At 41.3% G+C, this 21,591-nt stretch overlaps 2 protein-coding genes across 13 annotated transcripts in view; both read right to left on the reverse strand.

The window, feature by feature from the left end:
- The window catches only part of HOOK1 (hook microtubule tethering protein 1), a 108,353-nt gene extending 104,666 nt beyond the window's left edge, over positions 1 to 3,687 (reverse strand). For all 3 annotated transcript variants that reach the window (XM_082357135.1, XM_082357133.1, XM_082357137.1), the window contains exon 1: positions 3,548 to 3,687. In XM_082357135.1, the coding sequence (XP_082213261.1) occupies positions 3,548 to 3,673 (126 nt within the window). In that variant the 5' untranslated portion in view covers positions 3,674 to 3,687. The remainder of the gene's footprint in view (positions 1 to 3,547) is intronic.
- Positions 3,688 to 3,734: 47 nt separating this feature from the next.
- The window catches only part of FGGY (FGGY carbohydrate kinase domain containing), a 409,967-nt gene continuing 392,110 nt past the window's right edge, over positions 3,735 to 21,591 (reverse strand). For 5 of the 10 annotated variants that reach the window (XM_082357732.1, XM_082357725.1, XM_082357730.1 and 2 more), the window contains 2 exons: positions 8,769 to 8,830; positions 3,735 to 3,963 (listed from right to left, as the gene is read on the reverse strand). In XM_082357732.1, the coding sequence (XP_082213858.1) occupies positions 8,784 to 8,830 (47 nt within the window). In that variant the 3' untranslated portion in view covers positions 3,735 to 3,963; positions 8,769 to 8,783. Of the gene's footprint in view, positions 3,964 to 8,768; positions 8,831 to 21,328; positions 21,444 to 21,591 lie in introns of those variants that run through there. The other 5 variants (XM_082357733.1, XM_082357724.1, XM_082357723.1 and 2 more) reach the window with 1 other exon arrangement.

Raw genomic sequence — 21,591 nt, forward strand, 5'->3', positions numbered from 1 at the left:
TTTACATGTGTGCATTAAATAAAGCCTCCCTTCCCAGTGCAAGAAGGTGAGTATTGGAGTCATTAAAATTTTTATTCTCCAGCTACACATGGTTAAAGAAATCCATATAGGCATTTACATTTTCCTAAAACACTGGCTTTATAGTAGGAACCAGAATTATTTTCTTAGGGATTAACCATCTGGCCAGGTGGCACCAGAGAACACTGTGGAAACAGTATTTGTAGAGTGCCTATTATCCACATAGCACTGTGCTTGGGCCTTTATAGAGTTTCTTCACTGAATCCTTATGACCAACATTAGGAGGTAGGTAGCAGGATTATACCATTGACAGAGGGGGGGAGACTGAGGCCTAGAGGTTAAGTTATTTTGCCCAAGGTTTTTCAGCCTTTCTAACAGTGCTCTTCACTGTTAAGACGCCAGAGGATTTCTAGGGTTCCCATGTTCCTTGCCTCACCTGTGTGTGTTTTCCTTTCTCTGTAAAGCGGTGGGAACCCAGGGCTGGTTTGGATAGGAGTTGCCTGAGAGAAGGACCAGCGGCCCCACTGTTCACCCACGGCACGAGTACTCTAGCTAAAGGGCAGGCTGTGGGGCTGGATTCCTCTGCAGCTGTTACAAGATGGTAACACCCAAAGCTTTCCACCCAGACAGATCTGGATTCGAATCCTGTCTCTACTGCCACCTGAGGGATTCTGGGCAAGCTGTTTATGTTTTCTGAGTCTTAAGCTTTCTTAACTGGAACATGAAGTTAATGTTACCGTAAGTTATGCTGTGGTAAGAATTGCAGAGAACACACAGGAAGAACTTGGCAAATAGCTGCTAATTATTCACTCTTCCACCTCTGTGTTCCTAGCCCGGCACAACTTCTGCATTCACTGCTGCTTTGCTTGAGTGGGCCCAGGCCTGACCTGGTTTCTAAGTCAGAGCTGATCAGTATTAGCAGCCTAAGCCTGTCTGACTGTGGTCCTGACATCTTGCCTTAGATCCTGCTATACCTGACTTCTCCTCTGAGGTGCTGAGTCTGACTCCTCAATCCTTCTCATCCACAGCTCAAGTTCTGGCCTGAGGTCTAGGTGAATGAACTGGGCTTCTTCCTGCTGCCAGAGCCTGCTGGATTGGACAGTCACACCTACCTTCACACTCTAGTCCCTGCCCAAGATCTCTATATCCTTTGCATACTGTAGAATGTTATTATAGAGCTGGCCTTTGCAACTGGGTGTGGTCATCCTACTCAAAAATTTTATTGTTATTGTTCTGAGCATCTCCTAGGTGCCAGGTCCTGCAAAAAGACAGGCATGATCCAGACAATTGAGCTAGGTGCGTTACAGGTATTATTTCACTTAATCCTCATTGTGATCCGGTAAAGTAGGTACTATGAATATCCTCATTCAAAATCTGAAGTTTAGGAAGATGGAGGGCCTTTCTCCAAGTCACACATCAAGTCAGAGGTGGAGCCAGGCCTAGAATCCCAAGCCAGGGCTCACAGCCATTACCTCATAATGCTTTCCATCCAATCTGTTAACCTTCCACTGCTTCCTCCTTTTCTGGCTGTTGGATGTGCTCTATGGCAGCAGGTGCCTTCTTTTAATGTGGCACCTCTTACAGTGTACTGTGATCAATTTACTTGTCTCTGTTTCTCTTTAGACTGGGGACTCCCTGAAGGCAGGGACCGTGTTTTATTTATCCCTGTACTCCAGTGCATAGCACAACACCTGGCACAGAATAAGTACTCAAGAACAGGTTTGATGACTGACCTGTAGCGGCTTTTTCTTCTCTACCTGCTGACTTACGTTGCTGAAGTTCCATATGTTCTCTATTCAAACTCATCTGAATGATGACAGCTCTAGAATCAAAACTAGCAGTTACTCTTGGGTCCAAAATGGTATGTGTGTGTGTATGAACATGTGTGTATGTTTGTGTTTGTATGTGTGTGTTATGGCATCAACTAAGGTAACTGTAGCTGTGTTTTCAAATACTTGTCTATATCAAAAGCTTTTAGCCACCATGTTTCTTTTCCATACACTTTTGTCTTTATGACAGAGATATTTTTAAAGAGTATAGTCCATTAAAAAACAGAATGTTGCCCAATTTGAGTTTTCTCTTATGTTTCCTTATGATTAGATCCAGGCTATGCATTCCCAGCTAGAATGATGTTGTGTCTTTTTCAGGCTATCACATCTGGAGGCCCATGATGTCTATTTACCCATCTGAAGTTAATTTTGATCACCCAATCAAGATGCTGCCCTATTTCTTCCCTGTATGGTTAACATTCTTTTTCTTCTTGTAACTGATAAACAATCTGTGAGGAGACATTTTAAGACCATGCATATATCCTGTTACTCATCAAAATTTCCTCCTGGAGAACAGTATGGAGGTTCCTTAAAAAACTAAAAATAGAACTATCATATGGCCCAGCAATCCCACTACTGGGCATATACCCTGAGAAAACCATAATTCAAAAAGAGTCACGTACCACAATGTTCATTGTAGCTCTATTTACAATAGCCAGGACATGGAAGCAACCTAAGTGTCCATCGACAGATGAATGGATAAAGAAGATGTGGCACATATATACAATGGAATATTACTCAGCCATAAAAAGAAACGAAACTGAGTTATTTGTAGTGAGGTGGATGGACCTAGAGTCTGTCATACAGAGTGAAGTAAGTCAGAAAGAGAAAAACAAATACCGTATGCTAACACACATATATGGAATCTAAAAAAAAAAAAATGGTTCTGAAGAACCTAGGGGCAGGACAGGAATAAAGACGCAGACCTACAGAATGGACTTGAGGACACGGGGAGGGGGAAGGGTAAGCTGGGATGAAGTGAGAGAGTGTCATGGACATATATATACTACTAAATGTAAAACAGATGGCTAGTGGGAAGCAGCCACATAGCACAGGGAGATCAGCTCGGTGCTTTGTGACCACCTAGAGGGGTGGGATAGGGAGGAGATATGGTGATATATGTATATGTATAGCTGATTCACTTTGTTATAAAGCAGAAACTAACACACCATTGTACAGCAATTATACCCCAATAAAGATGTTAAAAAAAAAAAAATTTTCCTCCTGGATCCATTGATGATCCCTGCCTGCACCTATCTTAAAATGATGTTTGCAAGATGACTATTCTGCAGTTAAATGCAGTGTCTGAGTCTAAACTGGATCCTACTCAGGAGAGAAAAATGCCATAAAAGACATTATTGAATTATTGACAAAACTGGAATATGAATAGATTAAATAAAAGTGCTACAAAAATATTAAGTCTACTGAAATTTACTCTCAAGTGATTCATAAAAATTTGTGTGTATATGTATTCATATGTATACGAATACATATATATATATATACACACACACACGTATAGAGAGAGAACATATAAATGAGAAAGCAGATGGGATAACTATTCAAAGGTAAAAGTTAGGTACATGGTTGCTCCCTGTATTATTCCTATTCTTGCAATTTTTCTGTAAGTTTGAAATTATTTCCAAATAAAAAGTTAATAAGTTTTTAGCCACCTATAGAATAAACATTAGATGTCCTACCTGAAGTAAGTCCTTAGTGGCTGACATTGAATCAATTACCAAGGACAGTTTCTCCTGGATTGAATGATCCCCAAGTTCTAGTCCCATAGGAGATCCTATGACTCTTGGTGAAGTTTCTGTCTCCATGATGGTGCCTGTGGAAACTACCAAGTAAATAACGGTGGTATTGTAAAATGGAAGACTCTAGTTCTGGTTGCACACCTCTCAGTTTTCTTTATTAAAAAGAAAATACAGAAATGATGAAATGATACCTAAGGGTCTTAAATATAAGGTGAAATGACAGAGGCCCCTGATGCAATGACATGAAACCTGGCATCCGCCATGCAAGCTCACTTCAGTCCCCTTTCATGATGGATGCATACTCCTTCTGGTGTTCAACCAGCTTTAGGAATACTTGATATTTCTTGTCATAATATCTGCAGGAGAAAAATAAATATGTTGGATGATCTCAAGCAAGACTGTTACGCAGCTTCCCCTGACATTTAGAAGAACAGAAGTGTTACCTGTTACAGTTTTGCAGATACTTCCCATTGTTTGGATGCTGACAGCATCCTGAGCCACATGTTTCACACTCACTATCTTTAACCTCCATGGGTGAACTTACATCTCCATTTTAGAGGTAAAGATTTTAGAGCTGAGATTTGCTCAAAGAGGCAAATCTAAAATAGTACTGCTAAAACTCGGCAGAGCTGGAATTCAGACTCAGGGCTATCTGACTTCAAAGCCTCCACTATGACACAGTGGTCGTGCCAGGCTTGACACAGGGCCTTTCACATTCCCAGCTTCAATAAGTATTTCATATATGATTACCCCACCTCCCCCACCAGTTTAGTGACTGGTTTAACGTCACAGCCTGACCAGGGATGAGATTGAACATTTTAATCACCCTTTGCACATTCCGCACCTACATTTCCTTTGCGGACTCCTTTATCTGGGAGTAAAACCCCATGAGAAAGTGACTAACACCTTTCCTGGAGCTGTGCCCTGCCTTCCCGGCACCCCACAGAGGACCCTTTTCTCCTGTACTATCCAGCTGAGTCTTCAGGTAAGACCTGTTAGAACTGGTGTTGGCCGTGAGTTAGAAGGCAGAGCAGCTGAAGCTACCTTGGCATCACAATCTTGAAAAGGACAATAGTAGCTAAGACAAATTACACTTGCAGACGGCAGCTTGGCCCTTATTCCTCCTGGCTGGGAGGAGCTGACGTGAGGTAAGGGGTTGATGAACCCTGTCTAGCATGTCTTGGGAGATTCTGGGGTGCTCTGAAAAGAAGTCCTCGTGAAGGAGCATTGGTGCAAGCTTGGGAATTGGGGGACAGAGAGTGTAAGAGTAACCCTGAATGCACACAGGGACTTCTACCTGTAACGTGCAGAGCTAAACAGATTAATAGGAACACCCCTGCCCAGCATTTCTACCTTAAGAATTCTGGTAACTTAAGAGCCGTGATGGGGCCAAACACAGGGTTAAGAGGTGGACTCTGAGGCCTGGGTTTGCATCTCAGCTTGGCCCCATTACTAGCTGTGTGACCATGGATGTTTTACTTAATCTCTTTGTTCCTAAATGTCCCTATTTGTAAATGGGAAAAAGTATAAGACCTACCTCAATAGAGGTAATGTGAACTGTTATGTGAACTAAATGAGGTAGTATTTGAGAAGCACTTAGAACAGTGCCTTACTCATAGCAAGTGATATCAATGCTAGTTATGGTTACTACTTAAGAAATTAACATTCCAATATTACCATCAATCTCACTATATGTAGATTATACTAAAACCCACTCTATGAGTCTCCAAATTTATTAATCATAGAATGATTTTGGGGACAGCAATTTTCTTCTTCAAATGCTACTCTCTGACAATCTAACGTCAAGCAATTTTTTCACTATATGAGATGGATTTTCTGACTTTGGGAAACTTCTAGAAGGAAGCTTCGGTCAGTACTCTTTCTCATACCCTTGAAGATTTCTCATTTTAATACTGACAACTTTGCAGCAACTTTGTTCATTGGCCTTATTCTTTGTACAGTGGGAAAAGCATCGGCTTTCCAGGCAGAGAAGCCTAGGTGATTTGGGGCAACTTCTTTAAATGGTCTGAGCCTCAGTTTCCCTGCTGTAAGAGGGATGATAACAGTACCTACGTCATAGAGTGACTGAATTTTAAACATGAACATGAGATATTCTGCGGACTGTCAAGTGCTTACACAATGTGGGCTAATGTTGTTCTTACATCCTTCTATTATCCTGAAATGTCAAAAGATGGAGAGACTATATTTTTCCTTTTTTATACATGGGAAGCTGAGGTCCAAGGTGCTTCTTTCCCTGTGCTTCTTATTTTCCAATTTTTAAAATTGTGGTAAAATATACATAACATGACATTTACCGTTTTAGCCATTTTTAAGTGTACAGTTCAGTGGCATTAAGTACATTCATATTATTGTGCAGCCGTCACCACCATCCATCCATAGAACTCTTTTCACTTTGCAAAACTAAAACGCCACCCATTAAACAATAACTCTCCCTTCTCCCCTTCTCCCTAGCCCCTGGCAACCAACATTCTATTTTCTGTCTCCATGAATTTGATTATGCCAGGTACCTCATATAAGTGGAACCATACAATATTTGTCATTTTGTGACTGGCTCTTTTCACTAACATAATATCCTCAAGGTTCATCCATGTTGTAGCACATTTCAGAATTCCCTTCCTTTTTAAGGTTGAATAATATTCTATTGTATGCATATACCACTTTTTCTTTATCCATTCATCTGTCAATGGACACTTGGGTTGCTTCCATGTTTTAGCTACTGTGAATAATGCTGCTATGAACATGGGTGCGTAAATATCTCTTTGAGACCATGATTTCAGTTCTTCTGGGCACATACCCAGAAGTGGAATTTCTGGGTTATATGGTAATTCTATCTTACACTTTTGAGGTACCACCATACTATTTTCCACAGTGGCTGCACCATTTTACATCCCACCAACAGTGTGCAAGGGATCCAATTTTTCCACATCCTTGTCAACACTTGTTATTTTCTGGTTTTTTGACAGTAGCCATACTAATGGGTATAAATTGGTGTCTCATTGTAGTCTTGATTTGTATTGCCCTAATGATTAGTGGTGTTGAGCATCTTTTCATGTGCGTATTGACCATCTGTATATCATTTTTGGAGAAATGTCTATTCAAGTCCTTTGCCCACTTTTGATTTAGGTTGTTGGCTTTTTCGTTATTGAGTTTTAGGAGCTCTCTGTATATGGATATTAATCCTTTATTAGATATATGATATATAAATGTTTCCTTCCATTCTTAGGGCTGTGTGGCACAGACCTAAGTAAGTGTTCTATACAGACAAGAACGTGATTTGAGTCAAGGAGATGTTGAGTGTAGCGCAGAAGGAAACTGGCTCTTTCCACTTGCAAATCTTCAGGCCGCCTGCAGATGGTGCTAGAGCATCGTGTGTGCCTCTCTCACAGCGGCTGACAGCAAGCCGCCAAGGATTCTTTTCAAAAGAACACGTGGAATCTACTCAAAGAACTTAAAAACAGACTTCCCTCAAGAGTCTTCAGAGGGTCAGTGAAGAGATGGAGAAGAATAATCTGTTTCTAATGTCAACAAAAGAGGGATGTTGCTAGCCCAGAGCTCCCACTGCCATGGGGAACTCAGTTCTCTCCATGTTCCTGCATTGAGCTCCCCCATGTAAGGGCCTGCTCCACTCACCCTGGTATTTAGAGAGGGGTTTACATTCAGAGGATTAACAGCCCAACTCCATTTGGAGACTCTCTTTAAGAAAATAAAAAGATACGGGATGGCTTTTTCCATGGACATTTCCACTCTGTTAAATGTCGATTATGCTTTGGTGGGATCAGCACCTTTGCCTGTCCATTATATAAGGTAGAATTTGCTTTTACGTCTTAACCTCAAATACTTACTAAAATGATAAAAGCCACTTGCACAGTTGTTCCTTCATCTCTAAACTCACTACCAGTGACTCAATATAGGTCCTTTTCCTCTCTCAGCTGGATTGTTGAAAAACTTTTCACCTGGTCTCTCCTACCCTTAGGCCCTCTAACGTATCCTCTAAGAGGATTTTTCTAATATCTGCATCTGACCAGGTCCCACCACTGTGTAAAATTCAGTATCTCCATTTCACCAGTAGGGATGAAGTCTGAGGTCCTTAGCACGGCCTCAAAGCTCATTATGAGAGGACCCCCTCTGTTCCCCCCCAACACCCAATTTCACTCCCTGCCATCTCCCATCTCATACTTTGCATTTTAGAATTATGAGTTGTTGATCGTTTCCTGAATATACAATGCTGTTGCCATCTTTATAACTTTGCCTGTGTTATTCCTCTACTGACAAAGTGCTTTTCAGTTTTGGCCTGACAACTTCTTTTAAGCATTTAAAGTCAGCTAGACTTAACCTCCTCTCAAAAGCTTTGCCTCACTCCTACAGGGTCAAATTCTTTTCTGTTTTGGGTTACTTTGTCACCTGGTAATACTTATTATATAACATATCCCTTTGGCTTGAAATGATCTACTGCATAAATAAGATTGCCTTATTCCCTTCTAAATCCTGCCTAGATGCCAAAAAGCATAATGCCTTGAAGATAGCAGGCACTCAATAAATTAGTGTTTGTGAATTGGGGTTAAAACATTAATCAAAGTTATGCTGATGTACTGTATAGTATAGGGAACTATACTCAATATTTTATAATAACCTATAAAGGAAGAGAATCTGAAGAAGAATATCTCTCTCTCTCTCTCTCTCTATATATATATATATATAATCACTGTGCTGTATACCTGAAACTAACAGGATATTGTAAATTACTTCAATTGTATTATACTTCAATTTAAAATAAAAGTTATGTTGCAGCCCTCAAAGTCACATGATGCAAAGGGTGGAGGAACAGACAGATGCTACCGTGTGGAAGACATAAGAGATCCCCATTTTAGAACAGAGGAGACCAGATTTACTGCTAATGACCTAGGGAAAAAAACATTGGTTTAAGAGTTCAGAAGTCTGGATTTGACCTCCAGATCTGGTCCTATCTAGCTCCGTGATCTTGGGGAATTGAAAGTGACTTTACCTCTCTGAGACTTAGTTTTATCAACTATTAAATGAAAGGCCTGGCTTGCTGACTCCTGTGGTTTATTCTGGCTCTAAAGTTGCATGTGTCTGTTGTCCTCATTCCTCAGCACAGTTCATAGAAAACATATAAACTTACCTTTTATCCTCACGTCTAGGAAACACAACTTTCCCAACTTTGCTCATTCTTGCCATTGCCTCCTGTCAAATGGAAAACAGAACACACAGAACTAAGTTGGAAAGTTAGTACCAATGTGAGGCTTGTCACAGGCAAGAACATTCTTTTTTTTTTTAAATAAATTTATTTATTTATTTTTGGCTGCATTGGGTCTTCGTTGCTGAGCGTGGGCTTTCTCTAGTTGTGGCGAGCGGGGGCTACACTTCGTTGCAGTGCACGGGCTTCTCATTGCAGTGGCTTCCCTTTGTTGTGGAGCATGGGCTCTAGGTGCACGGGCTTCACTAGTTGTGGCACGCCGACTCAGTAGTTGTGGTGCCGGGCTCTAGAGCGCAGGCTCAGTAGTTGTGGCACATGGGCTTAGTTGCTCCGCGGCATGTGGGATCTTCCCGGACTAGGGCTTGAACCCGTGTCCCCTGCGTTGGCAGGTGGATTCTTAACCACTGAGCCACCAGGTAAGTCCCAGCAAGAACATTCTAATTAGAACTTACTTCCCTTAAGAGATTCAGTGAGTCCATTTTTTTTTTTTTTCAACTTACTTTCTCTGGTGATAAGATTAAAATCCAGTGAACATTAAAGGTTACATCTATGACCACACAGCCTGGGCTTAATAAATGGTTGCCTATTGAGACCTCCAGGACATAAACAACCTGGAAGGCAAAGCACTTTTATTATGGCTTGCAGGGTGTGGTGGGAAGGAATTATTTCCCCTTTGCATTGCCTGGACACGAGGGCTTGAGAAGGCAACATAATCAGCCACTGAGCACATTGCCTGCTTAATTCACAACAGCAGTAACTGAACAGAAGCCACTTTGCACCTGTACTTTAAGATAGACTATTTAAGGCCTCTTCATTTCACTTTTAGGTCTTTTCCCAGTAGTCTCTGCAACTGTTCATACAGATGTGAGACCTCTGGGCTGAGTCTAATGGACCTGACCTCAGGACTTTCTCGTCTTCACAATGCGGTTAGCGGGCAATCAGCAAGTTGCAGTGTCTTGGTGGACACAGTCAGAGTGAACAGCATCAAGATCAACCATAGATTGTGTTGGCTCCATTATATGAATGGAAAGGTCAAGTTTCCTTGGGCAGTCTCCCAATGCTATTAAGTTTATGGGAAAGTTAGCGGGAATGGAGTAAACCCAAACTTTGGATTCCAAAGACTTACCTGGGGAGATTGCAAGCAACAGCATGACAAAGCTCCTCAGAATAGGTCCTGTCTTAGGAACAGCTACTGAACTCTTATTGTAAAGGAGGTAGTCATTCTGAGGTCACATATGTACAACTTCTTACTCTCTCTATATATTAATTACTCAATATGTACAGACACTGTGCTAGGGATGCAGATTTGCATAAGATATACTCTTTGCCCTGGAGAAACTCACACACGAGCAGAGGAGGAAAGAAATGTAAAAAGCTGACTACCACACAGAATGTGAAAGGCCCTGGGTACCTTCAAAACGTATCCAAGTGTTTCCTTGCCCATCCTTACCACCTTACTTATGATTTATTTATTTATACACACACACACACACACACACACACACACACATATATTTAATTATATAATTATATAAATAATATATTTATTATTTATCACTAATTCCTTTTTGACAATTCGTGTACTTATTGGTTTATGTGTTCCTCCTCTCCCTCTCCGTTCCTTGTTCTAACCAGAATGTAAGCTACAGAGTCTGGGAGCTTTGTCTATTTGCTGCTTAATCTCAGTACCTTGAATATTCATAAAATGTATTGAGCCCCTTCTATGTGCCAAGCACAGCATCTAATATATATGGAATACAGAGATGAAGAATGAATGGGTCCTTTCATCAAAGAGCTCACCACAGAATGGAAAAGACATTTACTGTGATCAAAATAGAGTGTGACAAATACTATGCTAGAAGCAGATAAACTTCTTTTCAATAGTTATTCAAGGATTAAGAAACTTGATACTTTTTCATCTGCTAATCACTTACACATATTTCCAATCTGGCAAGGATGTCCTACCAACTCTTCCCCAAGGATGCCATGGACATTCTGAACTAGTTATCTGGTTTCCTAGCCCCCAGTGGATTTAAAAGTGCTGTTTGGGAGATCAGAGATGCTGAGAGTAGCAAGCACACTGACAGCAGAAAGAAATGGTAGCCTTATTAAGGAGGAGATTTGAAAAATTATGAAAAATTATTGAAAAGGGAATCAAGGTGAAAGGATAAGAACCAACGAAGGTCAGACTAGGGCCATTCTGCAAAAGAGTAAAAACATCTTAGTGTGGTCACTGCCGTTCCACTTAACAAGAATATTTTAAGAGCTCTGCTCACCCCAACATATGTCATAACATTTTCTTTCATAAATTAAGTTCTGATTCCCTTAAAGTAAGCCCCATGTCTTGCTGAGACGGTCTCAGCCATCCCCATTGCCAACTTTGCCACTGGTTCTCTTGTTTTGGGATTGCTTCTTCCTTCATAGTGGTGCTCTGCTCTGCCTACTTTAGGGAGGACCCCGCCTCCTCTTGCCTCCTCTGAAGCTTGAAAATTCCCTAGGGGAATACTCCTCGGGTTGTGCTTAGGCTTCAGACTGGAGCCGACATTCCAGGACTGCCTTCATGGGTGGGATCCAGGAAACTTGTATTAGAGAAGGAGCTCCATAAATGTCACTTTCCTTCCCACTGTAACAGATGTGTGGACACAGGGCGGATAGCAGGGAATTCTTCTTTCCTTTCTTCACGTTACCTTTGCTTATTTTTAAAATAAATTATTGAGGAATAACAGTGACAGAAATTTCAAAGGTTTAAAAAGAGGTTATTTTGTTTCTCAAGAAAGTACAGATTTAAATGTTAAACTTAGCTCAGGTGTTGATTCCACAGAAGGTTTTCCCTGACTCATCCCCACTACCTGCCTCCCAACTAGAATGAGTTATTGCTCCCCCAGAAACTTGTGCTTCCATCCATCACAGCATTTATGACATGGCACCACAATCTTTTGTTAGCACATCAGCTGCCCCAATTAGACTCCTGCTCCTTAAGGCAGGAACTGTTATAATTGTTTCCACTGCCAAACTCAGCATCTGGTGTATCGTATGCGCTCAGCGAATTGTCTACGGGATAAATGAACTTAAGGACCGTACACGTGAAAGAATGCTAAAATGGAAGTTTTGTCTGAGATCCAAAGTTGACAGATATGAGATACCAAAGTGAGCTGGAAACAGACCACCCTGAAGAATTTGAAAAAAAGGGTAGTTGAGGACCCATAAATCAACTCAAACCTTTCATCCATGTGGAAGGTCAGAAAAAGAGATGGATTTTTTTAGGAGACAGCTGTGTGTTGACTGAGCATCAGGCCTTCTAGGGGAGAGGTGAGAGTATGGCTTCGCTGACGCCACAGGGATCTGGATGTGCATCCCTGAGGGCGTGGGACACGGTGGGTTGAGTGTAGCTCCTGTCTGGAGAAGAAGCGCTGGCTGGCAGCTTCGGTGTAGCAGTGAAGGAGTGTTGCCCTGGGATCAGCCAGCACTGCCAGAACATGTCAGACTCCAAAAGGCATGACTGTTTCCCATGAACCTGAGGTGGCCACAGGTGAGAGGGCTTCCTGGGTTGCCTTAGATCCTGTCCAGTATGGCCACCTAATGAGGCGGAGGGAGCCTGCATAAAGAAGCTTGAGGCAAACTACTGGATTTTTTTTTTTTTTTATAAATGTATTTATTTATTTTTGGCTGCGTTGGGTCTTCGCTGCTGCTTGCGGGCTTTCTCTAGTAGTGGCGAGGGGGGGCTACTCTTCGTTGCGGTGCGTGGGATCCTCATCGCGGTGGATTCTCTTGTTGCAGAGCATGGGCTCTAGACACATGAGCTTCAGTAGTTGTGGCACGTGGGCTCAGTAGTTAGGGCTCGTGGGCTCAGTAGTTGTGGCTTGCAGTCTCTAGAGCGCAGGCTCAGTAGTTGTGGCGCACGGGCCTAGTTGCTCCGCGGCATGTGGGATCTTCCCGGACCAGGGCTTGAACCCGTGTCCCCTGCATTGGCAGGCGGATTCTTAACCACTGCGCCACCAAGGAAGTCCCCTACTGGATTTTTAAGGAATTAAAAGAGCAAGCAATCTACTAGAATAGAGAAGGGAAAGGACAAGGACAGGATACAGTGAGAGGTTTCCAGAAGTGGAAAGTCTCCAAAGAAAATCTACAATGGAGCCTAGCTGTAAACACCTATTAAACTTAGCATGAAGTCCATTTATGACAATGCTGATTAAGATAAGAACTTTCCTACACCCCTGAGCTCTCTTCCCTTACACCTTCCAACCACCTCAGAAGAACAAGAAAAAAGCTAAATATATACGGGAGAGAAAGTGAATGAGGAAAAAAGGAGAATCTGATCACAGCCACCTCCTCACATTTGCAACAGTCCCAGCTGGAGGAGTGAGGAGTTGCCTTACCTTTGGATAAAAAATGAAGTGGTGATTCTTATATATTCCTTGGTATTCTAATGTTTGAATTTTGGTTATGTCTCCTGACTTAAAGGGACTATAAAACTTGTATTATCTAAGTGACTTTCTACTTATCTAAGAAAGTAATGGAACTAACAGAATTTTTAATCAGGGCAGAGAGAAACTAGCTCTAGTGCACAACTGTAAAGGGACAGTGAGAGTAAAAAAATACAGCTGTTTTTCAATTCTATCTCAGAAACTGTGCTACACATGCGTCATAAACAATGGAAGAAAACATATTAAAATATTAACAGGTTCAAGAGCATGGGTGATAGCTTTTTCTATTGTTAACTTGTTTTTTCTGTCTTCTAAACTTTATACAGTGGCATATAGGGATTTGATCATTTGAAGGAAAATAAAACTGTACTGCACTCTAAAAATAAAGTTATGGGCTTCCCTGGTGGCGCAGTGGTTAAGAATCCACCTGCCAATGCAGAGGACACGGGTTCAAGCCCTGGTCCAGGAAGATCCCACGTGCTGCGGAGCAACTCAGCCCGTGCGCCACAACTACTGAGCCTGCGCTCTAGAGCCCGAGAGCCACAACTACTGAAGCCCGTGTGCCTAGAGCCCGTGCTCTGCAACAAGAGAAGCCACCGCAATGAGAAGCCCACGCACAGCAACAAAGAACAGCCCCCGCTCGCCGCAACTAGAGAAAGCCCATGCATAGCAATGAAGCCCCGATGCAGCCAAAAATAAACTAAATAAACTAAATTTATATTAAAAAAAAATTATGCTTCTACAGGCAGTCAAAATGACTTGTGCTCACTCTCCTCTCTCCTGGGATGCAGGGCTCACTAAGGGTATTTGACACAATATGGAGAATGCCCAGAGAATCAGTGCTGTCATCAGAAATAGCACTGCTGAGTTTTCCCATTTCTCCAAATAATTAACATAAAACTGAAACCTCATGAACCCACTGGCTACAGTAAATCTGGAAATTACCATAGCACAACAATATGAATTTATTATGGAAATGCTGACATGTGCTAAATATAGTCACCCCCCACAATATATTTCTGTTCAAAGGGTTTATTTGAAGTTGGCCTCAAAATTCATACTTTTTGTCAGCAGGCAGGAGTCGGACAATCTGGATTTGCAGCACACTACCCTCTTTGGGAGTCTAGACAGCACAACGAAGACAGGGACTTTTCTCTTTCCTTTTTGCCCACACAATGAAAGCTTTTAAAAACAAAATATTTGGTAAAATCGCCTTTTAATCACTTCTTTTCTTTCTCTCTATAAGGCCGAGCTATAAATAAACCATGAAAGTTCACATTTGATTGTCACTTCTGAAAGCAAGTGTAAGAGTTTCTGTAGGAAAAAATAGGAGCCCTGTACCAAGGCCATGAAAGACTGCATTCATGGGGTTTGACCCTTTGCTGCCGTGTCAAGGCCGAGATACCAGTCCGCACACGCGGCTCACCACTTCCCTGGGAGCAGCACAGGCAGACACCAGGCCTGTGTGGGTACAGGGAACTCCCAGCTCTCACGTGGTAACAGCCTGGCTTGGGAGCCACCAAAGGGCTTTAGGCTACACTGGGTGAGGTACCCAGGGAAGTTAGGTTCAAGAAAGAAAGGAGCTCTTCACCCGTTGGGAAGATGGGGATTCCACGAGTGGCAGACACAGGAATGTTGGCAATCTGGGGAGCAGGCGATCTGATACCTTCTCTCCCACCCAGTGGAAGGGGAACAATGGCCTTAAGACTTTGGGAAGGCTGGCAGGCAATCTAGACCAAGGCACCAAAGGGCATTCAATGCAAGCTTGGCCATGTCCAGAGTCACGGTCTACAGGGAAGAATAACCAGGACCGGGCCTGGTGGGACCTATACTGTGAACTCCCTGAAGGTAGGAGCCATGTTACTGAGGGTCTCATGCCTAACACGGTCCTAGCACTTACAGCTGCTTGGTTAATGTTTGCTGAGCTGCTGAATGAAAGGGTGATGACTTTCACGACAGAGGCAATGGAAGATCATCTAACGGTGTTTCTAAAATGGCATGCATGTGCTCCAAGGAATGCTGGAGATGATCTGTTAAGATTCCAGAAGAAAATATTGGAAGTGCCATTTATATGACTTTTAGTCTAAAGAAATTAATTCAAGTTTAATATGCAGATTGGCACCAGATCCATCAGTTGGTCCATACATCAGACAGTCATGAGTGAGTAAGATGTGTAAGGTGTCCTAAGGGAAGGGTGAGAGCTCTACAACACCAGGGATGACAGCATGGCACTCCATTCTATGTCCCCAGTTTCCAGGGCTTTGCTACATATCATCATTTACATGTTCCAGGTTGGTAGGTTTCTAGGTATTATCTAATTTTATTTAAATAAACCCTCACAAAATGGGCAAGCAGCTGAGAAAGATTCAACCAATGGATTAAAGGCAATGGTGATAATTCAGATTCAAGGAAACAAAAAAATGATGATACTTTTACTAACTTGGTGCTAGCTCTTTGTATTGTAAGGTAAAAACAATGAAGACCTAGTCAGATAAGACAAGAATTGGGAAAAAAATCAAAATTATCCAGAATACTGTTTGTTGTCCATCATCAGATGAACGGATAAAGAAGATGCTTTATACACACACACACATACATACACACACTGGAATATTACTCAGCCATAAAAAAAGAATGCAATTGTGCCATTTGCAGCAATGTAGATGGACCTAGAGAATATTATGCTTAGTGAAATAAGTCAGATAGAGAAAGACAAATACTCTATGATATCACTTATATGTGGAATCTAAAAAATAATACAAATGAATATATATGTAAAACAGAGACTGACTCACAGATATAGAGAACAAACTAGTGAGTACCAGTGGGGAGAGGGAAGGGAGGGTGGGCAAGATGGGGGTAGGCGATTAAGAGAAATAAACTACCATATATAAAATAGATAAGCATGTATTGTACAGCACAGGGAAGCACAGCCATTATCTTGTAATAACTTTTAATGGAGTATCATCTGTAAAAATACTGAATCACTATGCTGTACACTTGAAACTAATATAATATAGTAAATCAACTATATGTCAATTAAAAAGAAGAAAAACAAAGAATACTGTTTGAGATATAAATATAGAGACATATTCAAAATCGTTTAGAAATCATCAATAATCATTTTAAAAAATCATTAAAAACTCACCTGGTCATAAACAGTGTACCTTTAGATATTGCATAATGTTAGTATGATGACCTCACTATAAAATAACATTTGATTTCAGCTATATTTCAGCTGTTTTATAGTGTAAATAATCTACAAGCACAGTAGAATATATATATGCTTTTTTGTAAATAAGTTTGCATGCATTTAGCATGTAAGCTCAAAATTTTAACTGATGGAGTACATGATCCAAAAAACAAGGCATCCATTGGCCCAGCAACCAACTTCCATGGCTGTTGCTAGGTTACTGGTTCAGCCAACATTTCGCAGGTGCTTACTCTGTGCTGTGCACTGTACAAATTGGTTTATGTACATGACCCTTTAAATTCTCAAAACGACTTTATGACACAGATATCATCATCTATCCCCACTTTATCAACAAAGAAGTGAACAGAGTATGAGGAATTTGCCCAAGGTCAGAAAGCGAATATGCAGTAAAGCCAGAATTCAGACTCCAGGCCTTTGCTTAACCCTACACTCAGACCCAACATTCCTGTCCTCTCTGCAATGCAAAAAAGCCTGATGCTTGCGTTCCCTGGGCTTGCATTCAAATCACACTTCTGCTGCTTATTAGTTGTGCCATCTCCTTGGGTGAGAATGAGCGTGTGTGCGTGTGTGAGACACACCAATACAGTACACTGTACCTTTTCTCAGAGATGCTGACACATAGTTCTGAAATACATGAATCTGCCTTCCTGAGGAGCTCTGACTCGTTTTACTGGAACAATAAGTTCACATGTTAATGTGTGGGCTGAGGCACATGATCCCTCCGTAGAAAAACAAAGTATAGCAATGTGATTTTCCTCCAACAAGCATTAAGAAATGGCTAGTTGTTCTGCTATTTGTTTTGTTTTGTTCTGTTTTTCTTTTGACACAGTCATCGTTTGACCTGCACCTGGTATTCTGTGTAACCTCCATGACAACAATGTCAATTGAGAAGCAGGAAGGGGTTAGAGAAAGGAAAGAGTGGGGTAGGTCTTCATTACTAATCATGACATGAAGACTCACACCTCATTTATAATTTTAAATACATGGTATCAATCTACGTACCTACCTACGCATCCACATCCACACACATACATATATCTTATTTATTAGGGTGTTGATTACATGGGTGTACACATTTATCAAACTTCATCAAACTGTACACTTAAGATCTGTGAATTTCACTTTATGTACACTGTACCTCAATTTAAAAGAATGTAAAAGAAAAAACACTGTGTATGTTATAAATATGTGTTGGTATATTTATATTTTATTTTCCATTATAGAATGTCTACAAAATGGAAATAAAAATTTTCAAATGCCTATTTCTCCAATATTCACTCTAAAATACACCTTGGATTAGTCTCTTGATCATAAAGGAGGGGTAGGGGTGCGGCGCTCTCCAATTTTGCAGGAAATGGAGATGCTAGTGGAAAGGTATCAGGTTGTAGAGATAAACAGGCTTGGGATCATATCTGGGCCCTGCTACTTACCAGATGTGTGAACTAAGCCTCAGTGTTCCCATCTATAAAGTGGAAATAATAGTATCTACTCATAGCTTTGTTGAAAATTCAAGTACCCCAATCTCTGACCCACATCCTAACTGGTACCCTAACAACAGTCACGACCAGTCAGAGTGAGTTTTCAGAAAGACACTCCGACTATCACGAACTGCCAGAGTTTGAAGTCAGGCTTTACCACTTGCTGCATTATCATGGACAAATGACTTAACTTCTTTATGCCTGTTTCCTCGTCTAAAAATAGGGATAAGAACAGTATGCCTCTAGCAGGACTGTTTTGAGGACCACGTGAGTTATTTCAGGCAAAGTACTTAGAATAGTGCAGCACATAGTAAATGCTCCATAAACTTTACGTATTATTCCATTAGCATGCAAGCTCCATGCGGCCAGGGGTTTTTATTTGATTCATTCACTGCACTAAGAACTGTGCCTGGCCAGAATAGGTGATCTATAAGTATTTGTTGGATGGGACTTCCCTGGTGGTCCAGTGGTTAAGACTTTGCACTCCCAATGCAGGGAGCACGGGTTCGATCCCTGGTTGGGGAACTGAGATCCCACATGCCACATGAAGTAAATTAGATTTTGTTTCTCTGAGCTATTTTTACCCACAATACTCTGACACCAAATATGTGGGTTCCTCACACCAATCAATTCTCCAACTCTGCAGACACCAAGTGGTGTCCTACAATTCAGTTCAATTCTGACACTAACTACCCAGAGTTAGTGTCACTTGAGGTGAAGGGCTCAGTCCTACAAGACTGCCCCCACTTCAGATACCAGTTACAAGTCACTGGGCCTCCTGTACTTCTGACTGACCAGCTATAAATTGGGGGTTCCCATGACCAGCCCTTCCACCTCAGATTTGCTAGAATGGCTCACAGAACTCAGGAGAATGGTTCACTTGCTATGCCCAGTTTATTATAAAGGATACAACTCTGGAACAGCCAAATGGAAGAGATGCATAGGGCAAGGTATAATGGAGGTGGGTGGGAGGTGGGCAGAGCTTCCATGCTTTCTCTGGGGCACACCACGTGAAGCTCTCCAAACCTTGTTGTTTAGGGGTTTTTATGGTGGTTTCATTTACGTAGGTACAATTAAGTAAATCATTAGCCATTGGTGATTAGCTGAATCTCCAGCCCCCTCCCCTACTTGGAGGTCAGGAAGTGAGGCTCAAAGTTCCAACCCTCTAATCATGCCTTGGTCTTGCTGGTGACCAACCCCTGTGTTGATGGTTATCTAGGGGTCCCCAGTCATCTCTTTAGTATACAAAAGACACTCTTCACTACAGATTCCCAGGGGTTTAGAAGCTGTGTGCCAGGTCAAGGACAGAGGTCAAATATTTATTTTTTTGTTATATCATAGCTCTCCTCACTCCTGAAAATTGTAATGGATGCTTTTTGAAGGAAATTTCATAAGATGGCCTAGAACTGCAAGGTCGAACTTGGGTGGATGTCTCCAACCTCACCTCAGGTCTTGCTCACTGTGCTGGCTGTGTTGCAAATGCAATGGCTATGGTGCTGTTGACTGAACGTGGCAAGTTTGCCCCTGCTGGGGGCCTTCCTGCCTCTTTCAGGAGTGCGCTTCTGGATCTTAGACTGTCTGGCTTTTTCATATGACTTAGGTCCTCTGCAAATATAATCTCAAAGAGACTGACTTGGGCCACTCTTGGCTGAAACAGTCTACTTCTACTGAACACCCTCTACCACATGATCCTATTTTCTTGTCTTCATAACCCTTCATAGCACTTAGCATGGCCTGAAATTATATTAATTTATCTGCATCCTTGGTTACTGTCTACTTCTTCCTTTGGCTCTCACCTCTACTCCTCCCTCATGAACCTAAGCTCTGTGAAATCAGGGTCCTTGGCTTTCTTATTCATTGATGTGTCCGTAGCTTTTAGCAGGACATTAGCTAAAGGTTAGTTGAAAGTGTACACTTATTAAATGTCTATTTTGGTGAGGCACTGTGCATCTATATCTTGCCTCATTTGATGCTAACAAACATTCTGTAATGAAGGTCTTATTATCTAAATTTATAATGAGGAAACAGAGGCTCAGAGAAGTTAAGTGACTTTCCTAAGCTAGTAAATGGCTTAGCTAGGATTTGAAACTTGCTTTAACTCATGAATAAGACCAGGCCTAATCCTTGAGGAGCTCACAGTCAATAGACAGATCTTCAGCATCAGTTCATGACAATTTATCTTGCTCTGATGACTTTAGAGCCCTGTAAAACCCTAAAAGCTTGCTTTCTCCACCATCAAAGACAACTTCAATTATAGTCATGACATTGTGCTTACAAAGGCAGGAAGATGGATTCAGTGATGTATGGAAAGATTGTTCATATTAATTTTTGAAGCAAACAAAATTACTGCCAGCTGTATGACCTTGAGTAAGACCCTTCCCCTTCCTGGGACTCACTTTCCTTATCAGCAAAATAAAGGGGTTGGATTAGATTATTTCTAAAGTCTTTGCCAGCTCTGCAATCTGTTGGTTCCATGTACATGTCTTTTTTTGATTAACTCTCAGTTGACAAATGAGCCAGTTACTCTCAATGGTATATTTTATTAGTTTTTTTTTTTTTTTTTAAACTAGGTTCACTGTAAGAGGGAATATACCCACTGTGTTTCCCCAGCAAGGTACAGCTTCATTCCAACTCAGTCATGCAAGCATGGCAGAGGGGTGAGGTTCCACAATAGGTAAGGCTACCTACCACTGTGATATTTTACAGTGTGGTCCTAATACTTGGCCTGACTGCTAAGGAGTTGGGTCCTAAAATGAATAGTTGAACGACTACTCATCTTACTTACGTGAGTTTGACCTGGCTCTTATGGGTTTTCTCAAAGCCAAAATATCAAGCTTCTTACTAAAAGCATTAGATTATAGACTTCAAAACTGCAAGCTATCACCCATCTAATAATCTGTTATTGACTGAAAAAGAAATGGTCCTACTAATATTTCTGGCTGAGAATATAAGGTAATGTAGTGAGCTATAAAAATAATACTAATAACAATAACTCAACAACAACAATAATAATGGCAGCTAACATTTATTGAGTACTTACTACGGCCCAGTATTGTACTGAACACTTTACCTACTTCATATCCCCAGTTGAAAGATGAGGAGACACACAGTTTTGGAATTCTATTCTTAACCATTCACTGTGGGACAAAGGCTTTGGTGATATAGAGACCATAATTCAAATCCTAGCTCTGCCACTTAACACTCTGAGTCTCAATTTTAAAAATGGGAATCTTAATACCTATTTTATTGGTCTATTGTTATGGAATAAATGACTAAAACTATAGTTGTTGTTACTACTACTACTACTATTTACCCATCAACTGAAACAAAGCTTATTTTCCCAGAAACTTTATTAAAAGTAAGAGTTACCATGTATTACTTGGGTATATGTTTCAGGTTGGTGGGGTAGGTGGGCTGGGGAAGGTGGTGGGTGTCAATATTCTCATGGCTCCTTACTATTATTTCCAGATGATTACTCCTCCATCTGCAAGCAAAAAAACTTACTCTGAAGTTTATCCCACCTAATGATAGAGATATAATCATACTTAGCTCCCCTGCATCTCAGTGCTGTCATCATCAGCCTCTTGCTGCTGTTAAATGAGGCTAAGGCTTAGATCTGAGTCTCCCTATCC

This window comes from Balaenoptera borealis (genome assembly GCF_965194805.1).
Source record: "Balaenoptera borealis genome assembly, chromosome: 1".
NCBI lineage: Eukaryota > Metazoa > Chordata > Mammalia > Artiodactyla > Balaenopteridae > Balaenoptera > Balaenoptera borealis.